The following is a 27768-nucleotide window of genomic DNA, read 5'->3' as shown; positions in this document are numbered from 1 at the left end:
GAACTTCTCAACATTTGCCTTGAGTAGAATTTAAGAGCTACTCAACAGCAAGCAGTCAGGAAAAAGTAGCAGTCAGCCTACAGGGCATAGGACTCCTGCCAACAGAGAGTACGTTGGATGGGCAGGGCAAGGTGGCAGAGCTGAGCCACCAGATAGGGTCTCATGTCAACGGAGACTCAATATGTGCCTGAAAAAAATATAACTGCGCCTGAACCGACATGGGAGTAGGAAAGGAAGCTGAGCTCCAGACCTCCCAAGTGGTCCCAGGAAGGCTATGAACACGTCCATCAGCCGGAGAACTTGGAGCAGGGTCCAAGCCCAGCTGGGGTACAAGAGGATAGGTTTCAGCTGGAATGAGGCTTGTGGGGGGTCGGTCGGAGGAACCCTAGGCCCTGGGCCTCAGCTTGTGGCCCAGTCAGTGTCCATCTTTTAGAGCCTGGGCACCGGGGCCCTAGCGTGCCTGGCTTGAACCTGGGAGCCACAACCCAGCCTGTCAGAGCCACAGCCTCCAGCTCTGCCTGATCTCCAAGAGTCCCCATTCCTATGGACCAGGGCGTGACTAGACTTCCGACATCTTCCCCAGTCCCTTCTTTCCCAGTGGCTCAGCGGGAGCTTTCCCAGCTTCGAATCCCAGGGCATTTACTATTTTCTTTTCTTTTTTTTTTTCTTTTTAAGATTTTTATTTATTTATTTGATAGACAGAGAGATCACAAGTAGGCAGAGAGGCAGGCAGATAGAGAGGAGGAAGCAGGGTCCCTGCTGAGCAGAGAGCCCGATGCAGGGCTCGACCCCAGGACCCTGGGATCATGACTGGAGCCAAAGGCAGAGGCTTTAACCCACTGAGCCACCCAGGCGCCCACATTTACTATTTTCATTTACATCATTTACTTCATCTGAACTTCTGCAAAGTTAGATTTTTAAAAAATCATTCTTACTGTGCAACACATCACATATACAGAAAGGTAGATAAGACATCGACGTACGGGTCTGTGATGCATCAGCCCCAAAGCCACTGTGTAACCAGCACCGAGCTCCCAGGCGCTCCTTCCCGCTATGTGATCCTCAGCCTTCTTCCTAAACGTAACTGCTGTCCTGGCTCCTGGAGTCACTGGGCTTTCACTCTTTTTTCTTTTTTCCTCTTTCACTTTTCCTTAATTTTTACCTAAATATGCCCTCCTAAATAGTAGGCAGGATTCTTTTTTTATGTTCTCTCTCCTCCAGCTCTTCAAAGGCCAGGTCTCCAAGGGAGTGCGTACGGAGGAGACGAAACCAGGGAGGAGGCCTTCTAGGGGCAGAGGGGCTGGCAGGGGGCTCGGGGTGGGGGGGTGCAACTAGAGAAGAAGGTGACCAGCAAATAGAAGGGAGGGAGGGAGGAAATGATTGTATAAAACCTGGGGAGCCCATGGCAGAACTCTCCTGAAAACACGGACTCCCAGCCTCAAACCCAGCTGTGTTGCCCTGTCCTCCACCAGGAGCAGTCTGGTGTCATTTCCTGACAGCGATTGACTGAGTACTCACTGCCAGGTGGGCTCCTGTGCCCTCGGGGACCTCGGGCAGCTCTGTCATAACTCCCCACCTGGCCCCCCCCACTCTAGCCCCAGGACCCCAGCTCCTCCCCACCACTCCAAGCTGGCTCTGAGACAGAAGCTGAAGGCAGAGAAGCCCCGGGGCACAAGTGAGACTCGGGAGGCAGGCCAGGGGCCCCTCATCTGGCAATGTTGTTTCCAGAACAAAGCCTGTAGGCTCGGGGGTTTGCTTTATTTCAGTGAGAGGCGAGACCCCCGTGCCCAGCAGCTCTGCCCCTCACTACCCACCTGCCTCTGGTTGGCTGGTGGGGAGGCTCTTTTTCTCTGCCAGCAGGACTGGGAGCTCTTCAGGAGCACCAGATGATGTCCTGGGTGGGGGGTGGGGGTCAGGACAAGCACCCCAGGACCATGCTGGACACATAAGGTGGGTGATAGAAGAAAGGGGACAAGAATGCCTGCTATGGGCTCCGTGGCCCCACCAAAGCACGTGTGTTTTTGTTTTCTACGCAGACATTGTCAACTGTGACCTGAAATCCACACTTCGAGTGTTGTACAACCTCTTCACCAAGTACCGGAACGTGGAGTGAGGGGCATGCCAGCCCCCTCCCCCGCCGTCTTCGCCTGCTTGTTCCCGTGTCCAGCTCTGTGCTCTCCCATTAGTCCAGCTCCCACCCAGGGACAGCAGGGCTGAAGTTAGGAAGGAAAGGGTCAGTAACTCAGTGGGCTGACTCACACCTCCCAGACCCTGGGGACTGACTGGCCATTGTCCCCATCCTGGGACCTGATCTGGATTTCCTCAGTGTGATTTGGGAACCAGTTTAGGCACAAGAAACTCCCCTCAGAAGATGAAGATAAAGGTCATAGTTACCATTTAATGGTCGCAAACGACGTGCTGGGCACCATGCTAAGTGCTCCGACATACTCATGATTCCCACTGAAGCAAATATTATCATCCCCTTTGATAGACAAGGAAACTGAGGCTCAGAGAGGTTCAGTGACTTGCCAGAGCCTGGCATTTGTTTTTCTTCCTTGAATGTGTTCGTTAATAACTGGCCCATCCCAGTACACGGCACACCCTGTAGTTGGGGGAGGGGATGTGCACCTGCGTGCTCCACGACAGACGAGCCCCCGCCTCCCTCCCCCATCTCACTGCTAGGCAGGCTGGGTCAGGGCTCAGTGATTCACACTGGCATTGGCTAATCCAATTTAACTCAATTAATTGTGTGTGTGTGTGTGTGTGGCAGGAGTCATGTCCCTCAACTACTTTGTACAAATGAAAATTACTCTTAATTCCTTCAGATTGGTAATAACCCCATACTCGGGTTTCAGGGTGACATTTGGGAAGAATTCTGTTTAAAATTAATGGAGTGGTGCATTCTGCAGCCTTTTTGCTTGATTGCATGTAATGGAAGTGCCCTATATTTTCCTGCAAAATAAGTACTCAATTCATTATCGTTAGGCAAATGTACAATATACTCAGGCACCACAGAGAGCTGGGCGCAGGCCCATGTGAGCAGGGCTTAGGAAGTAGGGCTCTTCAACAGGGACCCTTGAACTTTAAAGAAAGGAACTCCTTTTTGCCTTCTAATTGATCATTTAGACCATTTCTGGCTAAGTCGGCCCACATAGCAGTTACTGGCTAATTCAGGCGAGGAAAAATGTAAGTCATTTAGACCCAGGCTGAGCCGTCTCCTTGCGTGGGTTTCCTCGTGGGTTTGCTATTACTTGTGTCCCCTCTCCATGAACCTAACTTTGAAATACAGGACTCTGCTTGTCCCAGGCTGCTGCGTTCTGTAGGCATAGGAAAGGGGCTGAAGTGGGAGTGACCAGAGGGACAGGAAACATGGGAAGCATTTGCACACTTGACATAGGGTGGGAATACTCCCACGTAGAGGAATGGGGCTTATGGTACTTAACATCTGTCCTTAAATTGACTAAGGCCTTGGGGTAAATAAAAATTCATTCTACTGTTATGTTTTCATTATAGAATTTTCCTAAATATGCCAGATGGACCCCAGCCTGTATATCCACCCAAAGTCTGTGCCTGTTTTGTCACTATTTTCAGCTCATTGCCCAAAGCCCACCTCTAGTTTGAGGAATTAATTTTGATCTCTGTCTCCATCACCACCCCTGCCCCGAGTTAGGCCTCCCATATTGTCCAAAACATTTCCTTCCAGCTTCGAAACATTTCTTGCTCTCTGTCTACCTGCCATAACTCAGAACCATAAAAATCTAGATACACCACATACTTCTGTGGATATTTTGCTCTAGGAAATACTTATTACTCAGCATAAGGAGCTTTTAAGAGAGAAAAATTCTCTAGTGCCAATTTATGTAAAAGAATACAATTCTTTACGTGATTAACGAAATACTGCATTTTTCATTAGAACACACTAAATAGTATAATATTTCTGTTTGTGCTCATTTAAATTCCTGATAACAAATCAAGATAAACCATTGCTTTGTCTCCTTGAGCAGTCAGAAAGCGGGATGAAATAAGAGGAATGCATTCATTTAAACATGCTTTGCTGTACAAATTTTGTCTCCTTTGTTGTCCTTTTTTCTTTATATTCAAGCTGCCAATGTACAAAGTACAAGGGACCTTGTTAACACCCTTTTGTGTTTTGCATTTATATGGTAATAGAAACACCTCAGAACACTGGGAAGGTTTTAAAGAACCGGTCTCAAAATGGCGTCTCTCCCTCAGTCTAGAAGCCTAGGGCCTGGGTCTGTCAGCTCCCCTCACCTAGAGGTTTTCCTTTAGATTCTAGAATCTCCTGCTTAATACACAACAGTTTTTTGAAGGTGGAGAAAAGTATCAGAACAATAAATAAATCAAATTGGATTTACCTCTTAAAAAAAAGAAAAAGAAAAAAGAAAGAAACCAAGAATCCAGTCTCTTTGGGCTTACTGGGTTTTTTGTTGTTGTTATTGTGCCTTTTTTCTTCTACATTCATTGGTATTTTTATTATTTTTTACATTCGTTGATATTTTTAATAATTCATATAGAAATGGTACAAATTCAAAAAGGATGAATGGGTATCTAGGAAAAAACCCAAGTCTGCCTCCTCCCCTCCCCAAGCAGCCAGTAACCTTCCCCAGAAGCAACTGTTTGGATCTGTTCTGCATATTCCTTTCCAGAGATTCTCGGGACATATAAAGCATTAACACACATATAAAATCATTTTTTTTTTTTACATCAATAGCGTATTATACACACTGCCATGTTCATGGCTTTTTTCACTTAATGTGGTATCATGGAGATTTACACTGGACGTTAAAACTTTTCCAAGTGAAACTATGAATGCTTCATGAATGCAAATGCACATCTCTGGTCTGAGCTAGGAAATAAAAACCCTCCCTGGGAAGGAGGGCGTGCTGCCTAGACAGTGATTTCCAAAGCTGAAATGGAGATCTAGTGTGTTGGGGGTCAGGGGTATGTTACCAGAGACCTTCTCAGGTGACCTATACTGAATTTTTTTTTTTTTTTTGAAAGACCTCCTTTAGCTTATTAGGGTGAATGTGTACAGTTTAAGTTTTCATTTGTTCATATTACTATGACTACTAATTTGTAATCGACTAAGAAGTTACTAATGGTTACTAAGTACCGTGTGGATTCTGCTACAAGCCTAGCAATGCTCATCTGTTCTAGCAGAAAAACCCCATTTCCCACATGCAGGCCCAGAGCGGACATTCCCAAAATCTAGGAGAAGACTCTATCAGCCCATCACCAGGGCTGCCTTGAGCTGGTTGCAATTTGCAAGGGCTACAGTCAGTCCTTTCTAATTATGAAATACTGTTCGCTTAGCTTTATCATTATCAGTTTATTTTGTTGTGGGTTTCTTGGTTAACCCTGCATAGCATTCTGAAGTTTATTTGCATCAAAAGTCTTCTGGAACTGTAATTTTCCAATAACCAGACTCTAAGACATGTATACATTGTGGTCCAAATAGGAATTGTCCATACTCCGGCGATGAAGCAAATGTATACATCATCCACTTCCCCCAAATTATCACTCATTTATTTTTCCACTGCAAAATGAGACTAGGTGGAGTCTGTAGGTCAAGCAGTTTTGCCCTGAGTAGGGGCTGATCAGAAATAATTTGAGACCCACTGCATCTACCGTAGCTCCACCAGAGGAACCCTACCTACATAAAATATCCTAGCTATTCAAGAGTGATAGGTCCTGAGAACTTAGCTCATGCTAATATGGCATGCAACACCACCACCCCCCACCGCCCCGACACTTCCACGCCCATAAAATTCACTTAGCTCTATTGGAAATTTCAAGAGAATACTAAGAACAGAAGAACTGCATTGAAATGAAATGCCATTTAGGAGGCAGACTTGCTCAGCCACTAAGGGACCTGTGTCCACCCACAAGCCTCCCAACCTACAGATTTAAGTCTCAGCAAAAGACAAGTTCGTACGTGCAAGTTGCTCACTGTTACGAAGATTGTATCTGCGAATGCAAAATTATATCTGCAAATGGCAAATTTCAACTGTTATTTCTTCTCTTTTTCCTGGAATATCTAAACCCAGGTTAGCTCCAAAACGTTCTCCTGTCCCTTGCTTTGCTAGGGTGTCTTAAAGTACATTTGCAGGATGTTAGTAGATGTTAAAAAAGAAAAAAAAGTCACAGTCAAATAGCTTCTACAGCTTTGATTTAGTTTATTTATTTATTTATTTATTTATTTAGCTTTTTGTGTCCTAACATGAGTGCATCTCAGAGTTTCCTGCAGGGAGGTGTATGATGACCCCCTACAGGGAAACAGACTAGGGTGTGTCCAGGTTATATCTGACCATGGGACCTATTCCTCTCCTGAGAAATTTGCAGAATAAGTGCTCTGTGGAACTCATCGGATCATGTAGCCAGTTGGCCAGAGAGTCAACGAGTCATGCTGAGTGTCTGTGAAATCTTAGTTGTGCCCTGTCCAGTGGTGAAGGAGGCTCTCTGTAGAGCTCACTCAGGAAGATACACAAAAAATCCTCCCTGATCATGGAGATGGCCGCTGAGGACAAATACAAAAAGCTACGATAGAGATCTCACTTAGGATGTGAGGTCAAGAGAAGTCTCCAACAAAGTGAGGTTTCAAAGGGACACCTACTCATGGGAGGCGCTTGCTGTTCAAGGGATCGGCTCAGATGAGGATCCCAAGCCAGGAGAAGACTGGTCTCCCTGGAGGAAACTGCAGAAAGCCAGTACGGACAGAGGACAAGGAGTGAGGCAGAGAGAAGGGGTACCAGATTGGAGGTAGCAGAGGCCTGTGGATTTTATCAGAAAAATGGCAAGCCATGTATATATAAAAGCCTTCGGGCCACTGCGTGAGAAAACTGAAGAAAGCCGTCTGCTTTCTTCTCTCAGGGGTTCTGAGACTGGCCTTCCATCTGCAAACCAGGGTGACAGCTGGAGAGCAAAGGGAGACCAGGAGAGGAGATGGAGCCCCTGCCCAGCCCCAAGCTGGCCTCAAGCCTGAGCTGGAAGCCTGGGTGTGCTTAGGATAGCCTCATTCTCCATCTCCCTGGGGCTGCTGGCAGGACAGGAAGTCCCAAGCCAGCTCCCACCCTCCTGCAATTTGGTCCTCTTCATCAAAGTCAAGTCCCTTACCCTCTGGGGTAAGGGGATCAGAAGACAGGATGGGGCTGTGTGCGTGAAGCCAAGGGAAGGACTGTCAGCCAGAAAGCTGATCCCTGGGACCCAGTGCTCCCAAACTTGTCATCACAGAGGACTGTTGCCCTTGGGTCCCTGTTTGGATTCAGTGACAAGTGTAGGGGGAGGGGCGGTGGCAGGAATGCAGTCATCCAGCCTGGGGACAGGACTAGGTATAGGCTTCCTGGAGGTGGAATGATAATTTCATTGCCCCGGTTCACATTAGTCAGTGTGAATTACCATTAGCACGCCTCCCACATTGTATAAAACCTACCAGAAGTGGGTCACTTAGGCTTCACGGTTAGGGTCTTATGAAATACCTTTCACTCCCATGGTACATTAACTTCACTGGGAGTTTTAAAATCTCAGCAAACCCAGAAACCCCCGCTGGGGAGCAGTTGGGTGGGAAACCAGTGCCAAGGGTGCCTGCCCCAGAAGGGTGCTTCTCAGGAGGCTTCGAGGCCTGAGCGATCCAGACCTCCGCCTCGGCTCTCCCGGGCCTTCTGTGTGCAGGGCACGTGGGCCCTGGCTTTGATGCTGGCATTTCAAAGGGCACTTGGGAAATTCTGAGAAGCCCCTCAGATTAAGATAAATGAGGTTTTATCAGTGAAACAGCCTTTTCATTTCTTGTTATCGATTTTCATGTTTTCACATCTTCAGATGCGATTTGCTAGCCCAGGGCCACATTCCAAGACACACAAATGTCATGAAGGCCACCGTTTTTAAAGAGTGCCATGTTTTATTGAGGCGGACAGGACAATAGATAGATATTTAATCAGTTACACATTGGCTTGGTATGGGAGATGGGGTTGGGACCGCACGACTCAAAGGCTCTCACACGTCTTCCCGGAAACCCTGCCAATGGCCTTGCAAGCTGCCCACAGAAACACAGGGTCCACCTTTGGCAAACACTTGCCAGTGTTTCTGAAAAGAAGCTTCTGGAAGCCTTTTTCTGCTCCAGCTTCAGAGGTTACCCCATCTTTCCTCTTTCATCATGATATTGGAGAATATAAACTCTCGTGGAACTGGGGGCAGTAGCCTTAAAATAAAGGACAATAACAATGGTGACCAGTGAGCATGCACTAAGCTTGGTTTCTGAGGCCACAGTGCCCTCAGCTCGTCCACACTCTCAGTCTGTGGTCAATGCTGTGGGCTCGTGGGTGGTGGCATTCTGTGTGCCGTCCCTGAGCCTCGACTTCCTGCACCTTTGGTTCTCTCCCCATAATGCCCCCACTCTCTCAAGCTTTGGAATTACTTGTTGTCCAGACCCATGACCAGGTCAGTCATCGCCTGTGAGAGACCAAGCTCACCAGCAACCACCCTGAGCAGGAGACCTGCTCAATTTCTTTCCTTCATAAAATTCACCCATCCAGATCAAACGGCTTCCTGGCCTGCATGCCTTGGGTGCTATATATCAATAAGATACAGAACTTTCTCTCCCTTTCTTTTCACGAGGATTCCCGCCCCCACACAATGAGTGTGCCCTGGTATTGATGAATGGGACACCAAACTCCATAAGACAACAGGAATCCCAGTCAACTCCATGCGCCAGGCTCCAAATTGTACACAACCAGAATGCAATCAAGTCAGGGAAGATTTGTGGGATTCTTGTTCTGAGTTCAGTCCCTTTCCATGCAGAAAATGGGATCAGAAAATATAGGGTCCCTCCCACATAGATTCCTCCATTCCCACCGGTGGAGGTAGGCAACAGATACAGCTCATTTAAAATAATTCAGTGACATGACAAGATAGGACCAGAGTACCCGTAGGTCGAATCTCCCAGAAAATGACCCAGCACCAGCTACCATGTAATCTTCAGGGACACCTGCCCCCAGGATCAGTGATTTCACATTCCTTACAGATTTGTTGCTCCAAGAAAACACACAATTCAACCCTAAAGCAAAATGGAGATTTAGGGTCATTTGTCTAAAGTCATACTTGTTGCTGAGAAATCACTGTCTTTATTCAGCAAACAGCCTGTCAGTCCCCCAAAATCCAGACCCAGTCCATTGCCAGTCATTTGAACTCTGCCCTTGCACTCGAAGCTTCATTGCCTCTCCATATCACCCTCTGGTCAGCCCCACTAGTGGACATTTTTATTCTTGCTCCCCAGCATGGAATTGCTGCAGGGAATCACAGAACAGACACGTACGGTGGACTACTCAATTTCCATTGAATGCTCCTCGCCTTCGCTGAGTCCTCTGTCCTCTCTCATGGATTCCCTTGACTTCCCCCAAACTCCTGCTCCCCACCTTCTCCCCAGACCCCTCTGCCTACTTCCTCCCCACACTAGGTCTTCCCCCTTCCTTTACCAAGACTTCAAAGGTGTTCGCTTCCTGTGTTTCCCGTAGCATCCCAACATCTCACTGCCTCTCACATCTTCCCGCCCCCGTTCCCAGGCAGCCCCTCCGTCAGGACCAGCCCCCTTCTCCTCCAGCATCTTGGCTTTCACGCCAAACCATGCAGACTCCCATGGTGAAAAACAGCTTGCCCCTGAGCCTGTTCTCCAGGTAATTCCACCGTCTGCCCTGATTCACACTTTTCTCTGGGACACTCTCTTGGAAAGATACAGTTCCATGCTGGTTCTGCCTCCTCCCTTGCCCCTTTCTTTGATGAACCCCTAGAGCATGCTACTGGTTTTTCGGCAGCTGTAATGGCTCTCTGCATGGTCAGCATGGGGCACACCCCAACCCATCTTCTCCTGGCTCTGCAGATCTGACGTTGCTGTCCGTCACCTCCTTCCAGAAACTCTGCTACAAAGGTCACACACACGCTATACTTTGCTGCTTCTCTCCCGCTCTCTGGCTGCTGTGTTTTTGACCCTAGGTGGGCTTTTTTCCACCACCCCAGCCCCCAAATGCGAATGCTGCCTACAAGTGTCTTCCATATTTATGTCTCTGCCTGGCTTCCACTATGGCCTGTCTCCTTCCCCACCCCGATATGTCACCCAGCTGGTTGGGCACTTCCAGCCTCACATCTCCCCTTAGCACAACCAAGCACACCCACCTGAAATTTTATCCTCCCCATACCTGCTTTTAATCTGTCCCAGAGGAGCCATCTTCTTCCCAGGTGCTCTCAGATGCACTGAGGAGTTTCGAACTTTCTGCTTCCCCTCCACCATAGCCAGTCCGTTCTCCTGATTACTTCTTCGTGACCCACCCGATCTGCACGGCTCTCCTCTTCATGCCCCAAGTATTCCCTTAATTTAGGCCTCATCCCCTCATGCCTGGGTATTGCAATGACCTCTTAACCAGTCTCCCACTGGGCTAATCCATCCTGCACCTGTTCCCTTCCTCCACGTCTTGAAACCCAGCTCAGATCATCTCTGCCCCCTCTCCACTAATACTAACCGGGGTACTTGCTGCATACGTGCAGTGTGGACTTTCTACCACTAATCCCATCCAGTCCCCTCTACAAGACTGTGAGGTACATACAAGGGAAGAAACAGAGTCCCAGGATACAGGTCCTGTGCCTCACGGGTGCTAAAGCTGGGCATTGAGCCCGGACAGCCAGGCTCTAGCGTTCGGGTTCTAACCTCTTGAACTCAGTCCCCTCGGCGGTTTGCCCATCCGAAGACCAGAATTCCTTTGCCTGCGCAAGGCCTCCAGAATCCACTTCTATGCTGCCTGACCAATCACTAAGTCTTTGCATCCAGACAGACCTGTCTGTTTGCCAGAGGACCTCTGTTTCCTGCCAGCAGCTGTTCTCCTTTGCTTGTTTTTAGAAGAAATTCCTGAGGCAACCAGGCTCTGACTGATAAGGCTGTCATTCATTTATTCACTTGTTCAATAAGGATTTAAGAATTGCCCACGCTGCCAGACACCGTGCAGAGAACAAAACAGGCATGGCCTCGTCCCCATGTGCCTACAGTCGAGTGACTTCCAAGCCTGGCTACTGTCCTCTGACCCCACATGGAACCCGAATCAGACCCCACATGGAACCAGGCTGCATCTCCTCCCAGGTTTCTGCTTCACGTGACCCCCTCTGGCCACAGTCCCTGCTAGGCTCCTTGTAGGGAATTAGGGGGTTCAGACCCCCTTGGCTTGCCATGTACAAAGTGGAGGGTGTTGCCAGGGGACAGATACTCCCTCTCAGGAAAGCTCAGCTCCAGCCCCTTGTGGCCAGGAGGCCATGAGTCACAGATGGGCTCCAGAGGTCAAGCCGAGACCAGAGACAAACTCTTGGGTTACCACCAGGTGTCAGGCCCAGCGTCGGCTTTGGTGGACAACTGGGCAAGAAACCTCTCAGGGAAGGGCAACTGTCACCCCTGTTTTATGGAAGAGAAAACAGAAGTTCACCAGCTGGGACTCAAACCTGGTTCTGACTCTGAAGTCTTTATTCTTCCCATAATTCCCCGTGGCCTCCACACGCCCAGCACCTTAGATTTCTGGGGCCACACAGGCTAGAGACGAGGATCAAGTGCAAGATCAGTGGGGTTTGATTCCAACTTTTCACATCTCAAATACAGGGTTTCCTCTTGAATTTGGTTTATGTATTTATCTAGTTAGTTGGTTGGCAGAGGGGGAATGGAGCAGGGTTCCTTAACTAACTGTAGAAACTCGGAATGAAGAAAAATTCAAAACTCTGAAGGTGTTCCTTTGAAGGTCCGTTCTGTAATGAATCATGGACCACTACATCAAAACCTAATGATGTTTTATTTGTCCCATTAGGCAATGGGACAAATAAATGGGACAAAATAAAAATTAAAAAAAAATAATAAAGGTCTGTTCTGTGTCTTTTCTTGCCGAACACTTGGTTATCTGGGGTGCTCTGGGAAGGGGTGTAGGTGTTAGTGGCTGGGGGAGCCTCACTTTCTCTCCAGCAAAGAAGTGGCCTGCCATTGCCTGGGAGTGGAGATTTGGGGTGCTGCCCAGTCTTGAACGGAAAGCAGGAGACAAGCTGAGCATGAGGCTTGTGTCTGGAGGGAGGGAAGGGGCCTGGGGGTTAGGACAGCTGAGCACCGCTGTGCCCAGGAGAGCAGCCAGAGCCACTGACGTCTCATGGGTGAGGCTCCCACAGGCTGCACACGGTTCAGGCAGGAGGACTGCAGCAGGTAGGGCTGAGCCCGGGCAGTAAGCAAGGCTTGAGATCAGAAGGAAGGGACATCATTCACAGAGGGGACTGACCAGCTGGCCTTGGAGCCCCATGGTGGTGGGGGTGGGGGGCAGGGGCATATGCAGGGCAAGGCTGGAGGCAGGAGCTCAGCCTGTGAGGTGGGCAAAAGAGCCGGGGAGGAGGGTGCTTCAAAGTGCCCAGGTGCTCAGCCGGACTCTGGGTCTTTAGCAATCAAGCCTATCCAGGGCCACCAAGCTCCTGCCCGTGAGCCCTCCCTCCACTCTTTCCAATCACCCTCCCCTCCCTGTCCTATCCCCACCCTGTGGTCAGGAGGTGGCTCCTATATCTGCTTCAGGGAATGCGTGTGGACCCCGTAGCAAGGAACCCAAGCAGCGTGGTGACAGCCATCCTGGTTCCCAGTCCCAGATGGGCTCGGCCACCCTGCAGAAAACACACAGTTCTGTGGGCCTGGCCTGTGACCCCCCCCCCCACCCACCCACCGAAAGTCCCTGCTTCCTCCACTCACAATCAGGATTACTCCCACGGGCCTCTGCGTGAATGTTGGTTGTAAGCTGAAGGTGCCACGATGACGCATATTTACAATCACTCCATGAGATATTTCAAAATGGAATTCCAGGGAAAAGCCTGCAAGCCACCAAGCATCCATCTTCTTCGACATTTTCGCCGAAGTATCAGGGAATCAAGTGACCCAGGAATGACGCAGCCAAGAGTGCACAAGCACACGTTTTAGGTACAGCCAGAAGCCCTGGGAACTTCAGAGCATAGCATCTGGGTTCATGGCTTAACACTCACTAGCTGTGTGTTAATGGGAAAGTCATTTACCTCTCTGAGCCTCTTTCTTTGTAGTGAGATCTAATTGGGGGCTGTCACATGTTAAGTATGGGGCTTGGTTGGGCTTGGCTGACTCTGGGGCTCCTTCCCCCCTCGCTCTCTCTAGGCTAGAAGCTGTGCTCCAACTCAAACAGTGACCGTTCCAGCTTGAGCAGAACCATTGTATGACCTAGGGCTTGTCGAGGGCACTGATCGGGAGTGCTGTGGACATTGGGTGAAGCTGAGAGGTGGTGTCAGGTATGAATTCTTACTGCTGTTATTGCTCCAAGCACAGGACCAGCGTCAGCAAATGGCCTCATGCTCACCGTGCTCCTCACCCACTTATGCAGACATTACTTATCAATCCAGCAGATCCAGCACTCTCCCTGGCCAGTGATGTCTGCAGTAGAGGGGGAGGGAAGCCAGAAGCAGAAAGGAAAGCTATTGGCCATGGTGCACAAAATTTATAGCTTAGGATACCAATGCGGGGCTCCGGATAAGTGCCTGAATGCTAATCTCTGGCCCCGTTTGGGTCACATGCCCACCCTTGGGCCAATTAGCTGCAACTGGGGATAAGGGCAAGAGGCAGAATCTGTAAGAAGATAGCAGCTCCTGTTCAAATTCAAGTGAAACAGCCACTAGAAGAAAGAACATTATTCTACTCAGATTTTTCTCCCCTAGAAAAGCCACTACCCTAGGTTCTCAGCAGTACCAAACCATGTGAGAGATGAGCAAAAAACCCAGAGATGTTAAGTGGTATGGCCAAGATGACCCTGTAGAAAGGGCTAGAATTGCCAACTTCAGTTTCTGTGCTTTTTACCTCTAGGCAGGCAACAAGGTTTGCAAGCACCCGCGCATTTACTCAGCCAGCCTCACAGAGGCCCAGACCCTAGAGCCAGAGGCTATAGTGAATAGTGAGACCCAGGATGCCCTCGGCCAGGATGTAAGAGCTGAGAAGCAACCACAATGAAATCCAGAAGGCTCTTTAGAGAAGCCTGCAGTTTGGGAACAATCCAGCTAAGTCATAAATACTTCGAATTCCTCAGCTTTTGCCTCCAGAACTTCTGGCCTCCCTGTACAGAGGGCGAGTATTCACGGACAGACACTGATTCTCCTCGGCTGGGGGAGGCTGGGCCAGGCCAGCCCTGACACCAGAGAGCCAACACATCAGATCTCTCCTCTAGAAGTGTCCAGAGGAGGGAAGGGCTGTTGCTGGGGTACTAGGGCACCCACGCAGATCCTCCTCAGGACCTGGTACTGATTCCCCCTTCTCCCCGACCTCCCCCAGGCACTCCCACGGCACCAGCGGCCTCAGCCAGGGAAGCCTCCGCACCCTAGGGACAGAAGGACCGGTACCTTGCTTCCATCCATCCAGGGTGTCTTGGTGTTCCGGTGAGAGAGTTGAGTCCGCCTAGCTGGCGCCTGGCCACTTGGGCTTCTCTCCCCAGGCTCACCACAGCTGCCCCCTCATAGGGGCTGTCGTCACAGCTATAGGTCCTACGATCTGTGCTCCCGACAGGTAGATCTCATTTGCTCACAGGTGTTCCTGCCATCGCGTCCCCGTTGGCCTCATGCAATCACCCTGCATTTCCAAGCCCACCACCTAGGACCCCGGACCACTGTCGCTGGGGCACCAAGAGATCACGGCACCCGGCCCTGCCGTCTCGCAGGAGGACAGCCCGCCCAGGGCCACAGAGCCGCGTGGTGGCTGGGCTAAGCCAGCCCCAGGGGCCTCCAACCTCACAGAAAAAAACCTCTACTTTTGCGGGATGGCATTCAGGTGGCTAATGTGCTTGACATCCACTCTATCTATAAGCATTTCTGCTAATACCCAACATCAGGAGAGAGGAATGGTTCTGGCCCCCTGCCTAGCTAGTGCCCAGGAGCTTGGCTGGTTCAAAGCTTCAGGGAAATCCCTTAAAGTTCAGGGCCAGGAAAAGCCCTCAAGGACTGGGCTCTGACTCCTAGGCTGAACTGCATCTGGGGTCAGCAATGATAGCCTTTGATGGGGGGGGGCAGCCAGGGGGGAAAGTGAAGGGTCTTGACCCAGGGGTATTCAGGCATTCAGTAATATTGACCTGAGGAGAGCCAGGGGTAGTCAGTCCCCCAAAAGTAACCCACAGTAGGCGATGGTGCTCCAGGAATGCACGCAGGAGACCTGTGCTCAGTCTTGGGCAGAAGGTTAAGACCGGAGAGCACGACTGACCCAGGCACAAGGAGTCCTAAACCCAATGTTCAAAAACCAGCTGCACCTCTCAGTGGCCAAGAGACCTTAGGTGAGTCACTTCCCCTCTGTCTCAGGTGAGTCTCTTCAGGAAATGGATGGACCACTCCAAAGGAGTGAGCAAGATTAACAATGGGAAGGTTCACGGAAATTCAATGAAGGAATGATTTTCAAGGTTGGGAGCAGGGCTGAGGGGTGGTGACATGCTGGAGACCAGCAGTGTTGGGCAGCTAGCACCATGCCAGGGCCAGGGGCACAGGGGTCTTGTGGGGACCCAGTAAGACCTACAGCTGCAAGGAACAGAGGCCACTGGACAGGAGCTGTGGCTTTCGGTAAAGGAACCTACTTACCACCGCCAAACTGAGGCCAGCCAGGCAGGGAGGAAACAGGAGAGCACTCACACCCGCCCTTCTACTCCAGCCTTCCAGCCTCCTGCCCAGAAGCCAAGGGAGCCCAGCTGTTGCAGACTCCTGGGGCACAGAGAAGGGTACAGAAAGTTCGAAAGCAGGCCGGCAGGGGTAAATGGAGAATATCCACATGCCCTCTCTGAAAACATTTTCTTATCCAAAAAAGAGGAAACACTGCATGTCCTGCTTACCTCCAAGGTAGATTCATCAGGCAGTGACGATCGGGCAGGAGGCTCAGGCTCCAGGGGAGGGGAACTGGGCGACTTCCAAAGGCCCCCTCGGCTCTCAGAGCCTAGGATTCTCAGCCAATAAAATCACTAGGAAGAAGGACTGAGCAGAGCTCAGGACTGGGACAGGAGAGTCTGGAGCAGCTCTGTAGAGCTAGTCGGGAGCCATCACAGAGGTCGAACTTGGGTTTGACCTTGAGGAGCCACCAGAGTAGCAGCCAAGCTCCTTAGGAGACCCTGGGTGTATGGGAAAGTATAGGTGTGGTTAGAAGGCCAGGTTCAAATTCTGGCTTTGCCCTTTCCTAGCCATATAAGGAAAGGTACTAAACCCTTCCGTCTTAGCATTCTGAACCGTAAAAATGGAAATAAACTCTCAGAGGCTTGTTATAAGGATTAAAGTCAAAGAGATGATATGTCACCATGCCTGGCATACAGGGTAGCCTCCTGAAATAGGAGCTCTTTCCTTTCTTAGGGAGACAGGCCATGGGAGGAAACAGCACAGTTGTAATAGGAAGTGGAGGCAATAAAAGTGAGAAAGCACGTGAGCTCAATATGGGTTGCCTATGAAACCAGTCCCCCAAAGGAGGTTTGGGAAGGTCCACAAAAACCCCAGAAATGCTGTAAAACAAGTAACATGAGACTATAGAGTGACCCGATGTGACTGTCCATGGATGACTCAGCCTGGGGTGGAACAGGACTGTCCGTGGTCCAAAGCACGTACCCGCGCAAGCCCCAGGTCCCCTGGTGGCTGGCTCATCAGGTCTCAGTGACCACGTGCCCCTTCAAAGGGCATCCTGTGGCTTCCTGGTACCCTGGTGGTTGGGACAGACATGGAGGGCAAAGCCTGGAGCATGTGCTGTCCCCTGGCTGAGGGGCTGGCCCCACATGAGTTGAATGAGGGATGTGGGTACCAAAGCAGCAGCTCTGGACAGAACCTGCGTTTCCAGATTCAGCTCCAGCTTCTCCCTGAGTCTCTGTCTCCTCTCATCTGCAGAATAAGAGGGATGATAGCCTCCTAAGGGACTCCGGGAGAGCACAGGGAACATGGAAGAGAGTATGCCCCCCCAAGGTGCGGCATGATCCAACAGCTGCGCCCTCTCTCGCTGTGCTCCCTGCGGCAGAGAAACCACGATAGAAAAAATCACTTCTATCAGAGGCCCCAGCAAAGACCTAACTCTTGCCCAACCTGGAACAGGAGGCAGCACACAGGATTGGAACTGAGAATACAAACCTTCAGGCCCCCAGACTCTGAAAGCTATGGTCATGGAAAGAAAAGACACCCCTTCCTACTCTTTGTTGGGAAAAATGACATCTGAGTTAGATCGGTTCCTCTCTGGGTGGGCTTCTCGGGCCACCAGCTCCCAGAACAATTCCTGGCATCTTGTCAGCACTCAGGAAATGCTTGTGCTGTCATTTCTCCGTAGGCTGTCCTGGCATCCGCACCCAGGAAGACAGACACTCACAGTCTAATATTTGTGCCCAACTCTGGAGAAGAACTCCTTCTGGAAGCAGCCTGGACCAAATGCCCTCGACAGCCCCAGACATTAGCACTTACTCTTAAAGAAGAGATGACCAAACACCCCAGGCCCAGGATCTCTTGGACTCAGCCCCAGAGTCAGAAGGGCAGTCTGGGCCCTCCTCTGTGTGTGGCCTCTTTGCCCCACGTCCTATGCCGCACCTCTCCTGGCCCAGCTCTCTGGACCCAGCTCTCCCTGCAGTTCCTGAGCATCACACCTGCTCTGGAGGCTGGGCCAGGATCTGGGGTCCAAAAAGGCCTAAGATTCGATCCTTGCCCTCAAAATGCTATCCTGGCACCTGTCAGTGGGGGTGGACGGGAACAGAAGGTACAGAATCAGAGTAAATGTTGAAAGAGGAGCAGGAGTTCGGTCATGAAGGACCCCAAGTGTCAAGCTTGGGGTCTAAGCAGGGAAGGGATAGGGTCAGGTGTCCGTGCCGAAAAGGAGGGAGGGGCTCCATATGCTCCCTGAGCCTGTGGCTCCCTACCCAGGGTTGCTGCTCCAGGTCAGCTTCTCCAGGCCAGAGTCCAGGGGTCAGGCTGGCTTTGCCCTTGCTCCCCGACCCACTTTACTCCCAGGCCCCCACCCTCCTGGCCAGCATGACCAGAGGATCTGGGTGGTCTTGTGGGAGACCCAGAGGTCCCCTAGACTTCACAATGTAATACAAATTTTAGAGCACTGGCTTGGAGACCCATGACTTGGGTTTTAGAACCCGAATTTCCTCTCTGAATGACCTTGAACCATCCGTGACCCCTCTCTGAGCTGGGTTCCGTTTCCATAGGATAGCCGTGCTCATTGCTGGGAGGGTACAATGAGATCGTGTGTCTCAAAGTAGGTAGTGTGTGGTCTGGGGACCCAGAAAGAGGTCAATATATGCTCGCTGAATGTGAACCTGACGAGCAGTTCAGGCTGGGGTCTCTGCACGAGGAAGCCCAGCCAGGCCCAGCCCAGCCAGAGAAAAGTTCCCTAACTGGGAGAATTCCAGGGATCACCAGTATTCTGAGACCATATCAGGCAGTGCTCTGACCCCTCTGCTGTCCCGGGGGGTGGGGGTGGGAGGGGCTGGGGCTCCACTCCAAGGGTTTATAGACTATTAATAGCTAGCTGGTGGCACTGGGGCTGCAGGCCACAGTCCAAGGGACTCCTCTTTCTCCTCTGCTCCCAGCTGGGCTGCTCTTTAGATGCACTTAGAAAGAGTGGTGTTTGTTAGAAAAGCTGGTGAGGGAAAGAGCATGAAATCTTGCCTGGAGAAGACCGCCGCTTTCCCCAAATTTCCAAAAAATGACTTTATATTTCATTTCTCTGTTTCCAGTAAAGTAACCAAATCCTGTTGTTTCTGCTCTTCGTTTTGGATTTTTCTTGAAAGAAATTATAAATAGGAGTTCACATGCAAAGGCACTTGGATAGTTTTCTCATTTAATCCTCATCCTGGGGTAGAGGCTACTTTTACCCCCATCTTGCAGGTAAGAAAACAAAGTTTCTGAGAGCTGATGTGATGCAGCCAGAGTGGCAGGACCAGTAATGGAATCACCAGAATGCCTCTCGGGTTGTCTACCTCCAAGCCCTGCACTCCTACTGCCCTCCACTGCAGGGCCCTGAGGAACCCCCTCCAGCAGCAGTGCAGAGCTCCTCTCCGCAGAGCACAGGAGCAGAGAATTCCAGGCTTGGAAAGGACCTGCTGCATTTCCCACACGGCCTACAGGATTCCTGGCGGAGGCCCGTCCTGTTTCCCGGAAGAGGAAGTGAGGGGAACCAACATGAACCAGGCCAGGAAGGAGCGTATTATCTAGGTGGCATTGGCCCACAAAAAAGCACAAGCTCTGACCTGCCTGCACTAAACCATAAGGAAAACTCATCTTTGTAACAAGAAGTCCAGCACCGGTGAATTCAGTGGCTCCATGAGGTCATCGGGGACCCGGGTTCTTTCCCACGTTCAGCTCAGTCCCAGTCAGGGGGGTCAGGGCTTCTCCACACAGGCTTCCGATGGCTGCTTCAGGTCCAGGCTCCAGAGGCAGCCTCAGCAGTAGTCAGTGGACAGTGGACAATTTTTTTGGTGTTTTTTTGGGGGAGGTGGGGAGAGGGGGAGATGTTGTTTGTTTATCCAGTGGGCATCCTTTAGTGACGTTCTTCCTCGCGTCTCTTTGGCCAGGACAGAACCTCATGTGTGGCAGGCAGATGCAGAAAGAGAAGCAGGCTCCCCGCTGAGCAAGGAGTCTGATGCGGGACTCAAACCCAGGACCCCGATATCATGACCTGAGCCAAAGGCAGCTGCTTAACCAACTGCGTCACCCAGATGACCCTCTCCTTGTCTTTTTTGCTCTACTCCATGGAGATTGCCCTTTCCCTAACCAGGACATGCAAAATTGGGCAATTTTGTTATTTTCTCCTGACTTCTGATACCTCACATTACGTTTCCAACAAAATAGTCAAGAGATTAAAATGTCTCCTCTCCCTCGGCTGGAGACTTTGCCAGGAAGAAACCACTGTCAAGGAAGTGGGATACTGCTTCTCTCTTTACTTTTTAGATAATGAATTTTCCTCAGGTCAGAATCATTGATGAGTCATTTCTGGAATCCAGCATTTCCTCCATTTTGACTGTTAGACCTTTGTTACCAGCAGCCCTCCACACCTACCTAAGGATGATCCAAAGAACATGTTCGAAGATACCACAGGTGAAAATAAAAGACATTTGTCAGCCACTTTGCTCAGAAGGGTTCTTCCTTACACATCACGTGCTTCAGGATCCCACAGCTCCACTCTGAGTCCACCCTCCTCTCTCTCTCCAACATGAGCTGCTGGATGTTGTGAGGTGGGCTCTGGTCAGAGTCCATTTCCCTGTCTGGGTTGAGGATGCTTTATGCCCTAAGCCAGATCTGTGGCCATTCTCCTGGGAACCCAGAATTTGGGGGTCAAGCAGTGAGCCACCCATCTAGCCCAGGAATGCTGTTTTAAAGAAATTACAAGAAATTCAATAAAGGGGCACCTGGGTGGCTCAGTCAATTAAGCATCTGCCTTCAGCTCAGGTCGTGGGATCAAGACCCGTGTCAGGCTTCCTGCTCAGTGGGGAGCCTGCTTATCCCTCTCCCCCCTGCTTTTGCTCTCTCAAACAGATAAATAAAATTGAAAAGAAGGAAGGAAGGAAGGAAGGAAGGAAGGAAGGAAGGAAGGAAGGAAGGAAGAAAGAAAGAAAGAAAGAAAGAAAGAAAGAAAGAAAGAAAAAGAAATTCAGTAAGCAGCCCTCCCTAAGCCTGCCACTTTGTCCACATACTGTATGCATCCACCTCTGCCTTCTCTCATCTGGGTCTTGGTTTCCTCCCTTTTGTTCACCTTAGTTTTTCCTTGTCCCAGTCTCTTTTCCTGGACTCTAAATAAGGCCTTCTTGCCCATGGCCAGTGCTATAACCTAGCAAGAATCAGCAGAAGTCTATTCGGGCCAGAGGCAGATTCAAATTCAGACACTTCTATTCACCAGCTGTGAGTCCTCAGGGAGGAGACTCAACCTTTCTAAGACCCCGTTTTCTTTTTAGTAAAATAGGGATAATAGTTCCTAGTTCATAGTGCTGTCAGTAGATTAAGTGGGATCTTTCACGTAGGAAGCCTGGGGTATTGTCAGATGCACAATCCACAGTGCTCAGCACCGCTCCATGTAACCCACCTAAGGAGACTTACCAGTGCTCCATAGTGGTTTCTGGAAGTAATCTGAAATAAACATTTTCTAGATTTCCAGGCTGCCCTGGAAGGGTTTCCCCACCACGCTTATCTTGGTTTAAAAAAAAAAAAATCAGAAGCAGGGCACCTGGCTGGCACAGCTGGTAGTGCATGGGCTCTTGTTCTTGGGGTTGTGGGTTCAAGCCCCACATTGGTTATAGAGATTACTTTAAATTTTTTTAAGAAATTAAAAATTTTTTTTTTAAAAATCCGAAGCTTGAAAGTGGAGGAGGGACTGGAGAGAGGGCAATGAAGTAAGCCGGATGCTAGAAGCCTGGATTGCCTTTGGCTCAGTCTGGATTTGAGGGAAACCTGGAATTACTGCGATTTCATCACAGCAGCTGGTCCAAGATAAACCTGCCAGAACCGCTCAGAGGCCAGATCTGGATTGCAGTGATAGCTGAGGCCTGCTGAGAAGCAAGGAAAAACTATTTATCTGACATTTTTTTCAACCCCAACCAAGAATTTTCTTTGGCTCAGGATGCCACTGGGACCGGTTTTCATTTGCATGGAGCTCATTTGAGGATCCGCGCCTCTGACGGTAGAGACTTCTTAGAAAGACTTCCATTTCCCTGCCTCCTTTCCACATGTGCCTCTCTCATGATTCAGAAATAATCACCCATCCAGGAAAGCTAATCCCCGAGTCTTACTTATGCATGGATTGTGCCAGAACCTCACATATACATTCTCTCTGATTCAACCCTATACACAGCCTGTGTGGGCCTGAGCATCAGTAAAGATGGCCGCCAGAGAACATTGGCCCTCCTTCCAGATTGGCAGCCTTCATCGCACTGAAGCCATGTTAACCGATGTGGCACATTTTAATACATTTCACTGTCTCAAGCTGTGGCAGCAAATTTAGAGTGTGAATCTTCCCACCAGCTGCTCCTAGAGTGGCTGTCTGGAATCTCTGTATCCTTGACCCGTTGGTGCCAACCAGCGAAAACCTTGTCCATGTAGTATGTATCTCGGTGTGGCTTCAGGACAATCCCGTCTGAACTAAAAAGCCACCATTCTTAATAATATTATTGTGAAGACTCTTCATTTTCAAAAACAGGTAGCATTTAGGGAGTGGTATAAATATTCTAGGAATTAAAATTGTGAGTTTTCTTGAGAAAACAATCCAGAATGTGCCCCATCAGATCAGCATTATCTGCTTTAACCGGACACTTTATTCCGATGATACTGCCTTAGATGCCCATTGCATGGTTCATCATCCTTAGTCAAAGGTAGGCACATAGATGGTCTTGGTTGCATTGTGGTCATAGCCAAAGATTAGAAACAAATGTTCATTGATAGGGGACTGGCTAAATCAATTATGAATGTCCAGTCAATAAAATGGGATATGATCATTTAAAAAAAAAAAAAAGTGATGATCCAAAGGGGCAACTGCACCTCAAAGTTTATAGCAGGAATGTCCACAATAGCCAAACTATGGAAATAACCCAGATGTTCATTGACAGGGGAATGGATAAAGAAGATGTGGAGACACACACACACAAACGTGCGTGTGCAGGAATATTATACAGCCATCAAAAAAGAAATATTGCCATTTGCAACAACACGGATGGAACTAGAGGGTATTTTTTTAAAAAGATTCTTTATTTTATTTATTTGGCAGACAGAGATCACAAGTAGGCAGAGAGGCAGGCAGAGAGAGAGGAAGGGAAGCAGGTTCCCTGCCCAGCAGAGAGCCTGATGCGGGGCTCAATCCCAGGACCCTGGGATCATGACCTGAGCTGAAGGCAGAGGCTTTAACCCACTGAGCCACCCAGTTGCCCCTGGAACTAGAGGATATTATGCTAAAAGAAATAAGCCAATCAGAGAAAGACAATTATCATGTGATCTCACTGATATGTGGAATTTAAGAAACAAAACAGAGGATCATAGGGGAAAGAAGAAAAAATAAAATGAGAAATCAGAGAGGAAGGCCAAAAAAAAAAACCAAAAACCAAAAAACAAAAAGAGACTCTTAATCAGGAAACAAACTGAGGGTTGCTGGAAGGGAGAGGGTGGAGGGATGAGGTGATAGGGTGATGGACATTAAGGAGGACATGTGATGGAATGAACTCTGTGTGTTATAGAAGACTGATGAATCACTGGCCTCTACCTCTGAAACCAATAATACATTACATGTTAATTAATTGGGGAAAAAATAAAAATAAAAATAATTTTTAAGTGATTCACCAAGAAAATCTAATAAATGTTATTATGAAATAATCCCCAAGAATAGTTAAATCTGGAAATACACAAGATCCTGGTCATATTGATCATCTCTGGGAGAAGAACCAGGGGCAGATGCTCAAGAGGAAGAAGTTTTTGTCATTTTTGTACACTCTTGAGATTTATACCTTGTGTTACCCAGATACACGATGATAAAATGGTTGGTTTTTCAAAAACTGTATTCAGGGTCTAGCCTGAAGAAAGATGGTCCAACCGGCTCTATCATTCAAACAGTTAAAATCACAAGAGCTCTCATTTGCTGAACAATTACTCTGTATCAGCCTCGTGTTATCGCTACTTAGACATTTCATCTGATCTTCCCTTCAGAGCAATCCTATGAAGTAGATCCTACCATCTTCATTTTAGAAAAAAGGACACTAAAAAAAAAAATGGGGTCACCTGGGTGCCTCAGTGGGTTAAAGCCTCTGCCTTTGGCTCAGGTCATGATCTCAGGGTCTTGGGATCGAGCCCCACATCGGGCTCTCTGCTCAGCAGGGAGCCTGCTTCCTCTCTCTTTCTCTCGCTCTCTCTGCCTGCCTTTCTGCCTACTTGTGATCTCTGTCTGTCAAATAAACAAATAAAATCTTTAAAAAAAAGAAGAAGAAGAAGAAGAAAAGAAACAAGGACACTGATGCAATGAGTTTAGGAAAGTTGCCTGAGGTTACACAACCCGCACCAGGCTAACCTGGGATTCAAACCTAGGTTGGGCTAACTTTTTCCACTGGTTCCTGAGGACCTTCTCCTATCAAATACTCAATGAGAGTGCATCTCATCACTCTGTGCCCAGGGTCTGGTAGAGTGCTTGGCACACAGGAGGTATCTAATACATGCTGAACAAATGATAAACAGAAAGCAAAACAGTGAGAGCAAGACCCAGCCAGTAATTCCCTAAAAGGAATTTTATACATGTTTGAGCATCTTGGAATGGCAGGATAACGTCCCATTGAGATTACTTGGAAGGCAACAACCTTTATTTAGATGGCTCTATTCTGCTGTGTTTGCTTTAAAAAAAAAAAAAAATTTTAGTCACATTGTTTTTAGTCACACCTCACAAAGCCTCATTACTTCAAAATGCCTTTCTGGTAGAAGAAGATTTCACAACAAGGAGAACCAGAGAATGTGGTTTTCATTAAGCTACCTTTAAAAATAGCTGAGTTTTTTTTTCGGATGGGATCATATGAATAAACAAATACGTCTCTTTTGTTTTATCTTCTGTGTTTCTTTCTGGTTATTGGAAACGGCCAACAAGCTTGACCATTCATTTCAGGGTGAGTTCGGGACCCAAACGGTTAAGAAACCAGCCAATTTGGCTTCCTTGCTGCCTCCCAGCCAAGGAGATGAATGGAATGTTCATGAGGTCGCTTGGCAGGGGGCCACATTCCTATGGGAACGTTGCAGCAGTGAGAGCTTTGGGACACGAAGAGGCAAATGTGTGGGAGTTGTGGAGCAAACTGCAAATGATCCAAAGTCTCAGAAAAATGCATGGAGTGCCATTGGTCCAAGGATGCTTTGCAGAGGACCAGCAAAGTCTCCGCCTTTGCTCCAACTGAAAATAGAGACAGGAACTGGCCTGTCCAGTTCTTTCCTACAGCTGCCCAGGCCTTGAATGGCACAGGCCCCTTCCAGCCCCGCTGCGGATATGAGTTCATTAAAAGAATCTCATCAAGGAGTCCCACTTCTTCAGCTGATCTTTAGATTCGGTTCTACTTCCTATTTTCCAAAGAAAATGACTTGAGGGGAATTGGCCCAACTCCATCCCCCCCCCCCCCCCCCACCGCTTCTCCTTTCCCCTGCCCCACCCTGCAGCTGTCCCTAAGGACTCAAACCCAGTGCATTTTCTTTTTCCTCAAGGACTTCCTGGTATCTTTTAACACACACTCCAGACACCAGGCGAGTCACTAAAATTCCACATTACGACTCACTCAGGCTTTTAGAAACGCTACATCTGATCGATGATGATGATGATGATGATGATGGAAGCTGGACTATTCATTTAAAATTAGAAACCTAGAATGTTCTCAGTCATCCTCAAAGAACCGGTCACTAGAAAATTTCTTGACACCACATTAAAAAGGAAGCTCAAGCCTAGAGACTTCTGTGTGTACCCCAGAATATCTCTCTCGTACCAGTCATCTGGAGAAATTCTCTAACTCTGAGGAAGGAGCCCCGTGTCCTGACTTCCGCCCCCCACCCCCACTCCTCGGTGGCATTGGTACACTTGAACAGACTTTTTCTGTAGTGACCTGGGCTGTTGAGAAAAGACTTTGTGTTATCCCAGCACCATTAGGCTAGGATATGGAAGGAATGGACACATTGGAAGCTGTTTGCAAAATGACCATTCCATATCCAAAGGCTAAGAGATAAACCAATAGGGCACTGGCTTGGTTGGTGAATTCTTACCTGATGAAGCCCGCTGAAAGCAAAACTAGCGGTCTCTCCCAAAGCCAGGGAACCAGACTAAGAAGCTTACAAGGAAGGGAACATTTTGGGGACAAACAGTAGTATCTAGGGAGGGAAATGTTAGTACCACAGGGCACCAAAACCTTACAAGCCTTTTAGGACCAGAACAGAAAGAATCAAGAAAATAACATGGCATGGCAATGACATCAATGCGCTAGAATGAAGAAGTCCTACTCTGCCCACAATCTGCCTTCCAGAGAAGTTGCATGCCTTTGGCCACAAAGTAGCCCTTGGCTATAGCATTATCTGAACATGGGCCTTGCCCCTCACCCCTGAGATAACTGATCATAAATGGACACCTGACCCAGAGGGAATAATCAGATTCTCTCTCACAGGTATTTAGATCTGGGGCCCGGAGATGCTAGATGTAGCAGTTTATCACTTAAATCGAAGAGATATAATTTGGTAGCAGTGGGAAAGTCATCTTTTATCCTGCAGATGGAAAAGCCTGAAGAGAGAAGGAGAGGGATGAGCTGACCAGGTGAACAGAAAGAGAGAGAGAGAGAACCCCCTAAAGACCCTGAGCTTGGCTCCTGAAGGCATCTTTGTTCAAGCCAAGTCACATCCTTGAATTCATCAAGGATTGGATTCTCCACCTATTCTTCTAATAATCCCTTCCCCTGTTTTCTTTGGTTCAACTAATATGCATGGGTTTGTATTACTTATAACCAGAAGAACATTGCCTAGAGCAGAAGCGCAAGAAGTTCCCCAGGCCAAGGAAGAGAAGGAGCTCAGGTTAAGATTTGCAAAGTAAGGCTGTTTACCTGAGCGTCAGGATGGGACCGCAGCACTTCACCAGGTCTGGATGGCACTCCTCAAACCCCAACTGGTTTCTTCTTGCTGCTTTCTGATGCAAGGAAGTCACAATCACTCTCTCTCAGGAAGGTGTCAAACAATATAAAAGGATATAGAATAAGTACAGAAGTCTCTCGTCATAACCCCCCAGCCTTGGGTCCTACCTCCAGGATAACCCTTGCTCATGCCATGTTTTATGCTAGCTGAAATGCCGTCAATTGTAAGACACATCCTGATTTTGGAGATGCGAAAAGATGGAATCAGATACGGCAGTGTGTTGAGCGTCTTTCTGATATTTTCTGAGTATTCCACATATCTGTCAGTTATTAGTTTTGATCATGAATAGATTCATTCTAAGCACACGGCAGTGTGTTGAGCGTCTTTCCGATATTTTCTGAGTATTCCACATATCTGTCAGTTATTAGTTTTGATCATGAATAGATTCATTCTAAGCACACGGTTCTGCAGCTGCCTCCTGAACAACCCTTCCCAGAGCATTTTCCTTTCCAGCCAAAGACTCTGTTCCATCCACTACTGGATTTCCAATGCTGGAGCGGTACCTGTCACATAGTAAGAACTCAATAAAGATTCAGCTACTGAATAACCAGCTTCCCTTGTTCTTCTATTGCCTACAGGCCTTCACTAGTATTTATTCTGCCTTGTTGAAGCAACCATTTTGGTTACTTCCAACTTTTTTACCTTTACAAATAATAGTGCTGTGAACATCGTGGCTCCATTTTGTTTATGTAACAGCAATGGTTACCCACAATTAGGGCCACGCTATGCTAATAGAAGCACTTTATATGCATTAACTAAAGTCATATCCACCACAGCTATTTGAGGTTGGCACTCTTGTTATCATTCCCATTTTTCAGACAACAAAACTGAGAAAGAGATTGAATGACTTGCCAAAGAACTCAGCAGCGAATAAGCAAAGAGGCAATGAATGATTCAACCCCAGGCAATCTTGCTCCCAAAGGCAAAGCCAGACTCATATCACTGAGCTTCTCTGTTTGGATGAATATTCTAAGGTTGAATTGTTATGTCTGAGAGAAAGAACATCTCACTCCAAAAATTTTGTATCAATTTAATTTACTCTACCGTCATTTGAAAGTACCTGCTCCCCAAGAGTTTTTAAGTCATTTA

The 27768-nt window shown here is 48.5% G+C and overlaps 1 protein-coding gene across 1 annotated transcript in view; it reads left to right on the top strand.

Annotated features, from left to right (window-relative positions):
* The window catches only part of PARVA (parvin alpha), a 173058-nt gene extending 168920 nt beyond the window's left edge, over positions 1-4138 (top strand). The window contains exon 13 of the mRNA XM_059408059.1: positions 2037-4138. Within this exon, the coding sequence (XP_059264042.1) occupies positions 2037-2113 (77 nt within the window). The 3' untranslated portion in view covers positions 2114-4138. The remainder of the gene's footprint in view (positions 1-2036) is intronic.
* Positions 4139-27768: the final 23630 nt, after the last annotated feature.

Source organism: Mustela nigripes, chromosome 1 (assembly GCF_022355385.1).
Source record: "Mustela nigripes isolate SB6536 chromosome 1, MUSNIG.SB6536, whole genome shotgun sequence".
NCBI classification, from domain to species: domain Eukaryota; kingdom Metazoa; phylum Chordata; class Mammalia; order Carnivora; family Mustelidae; genus Mustela; species Mustela nigripes.
Note: the sequence above shows the minus strand (reverse complement) of the source record. Positions and strands in the feature narration are given on the sequence as shown.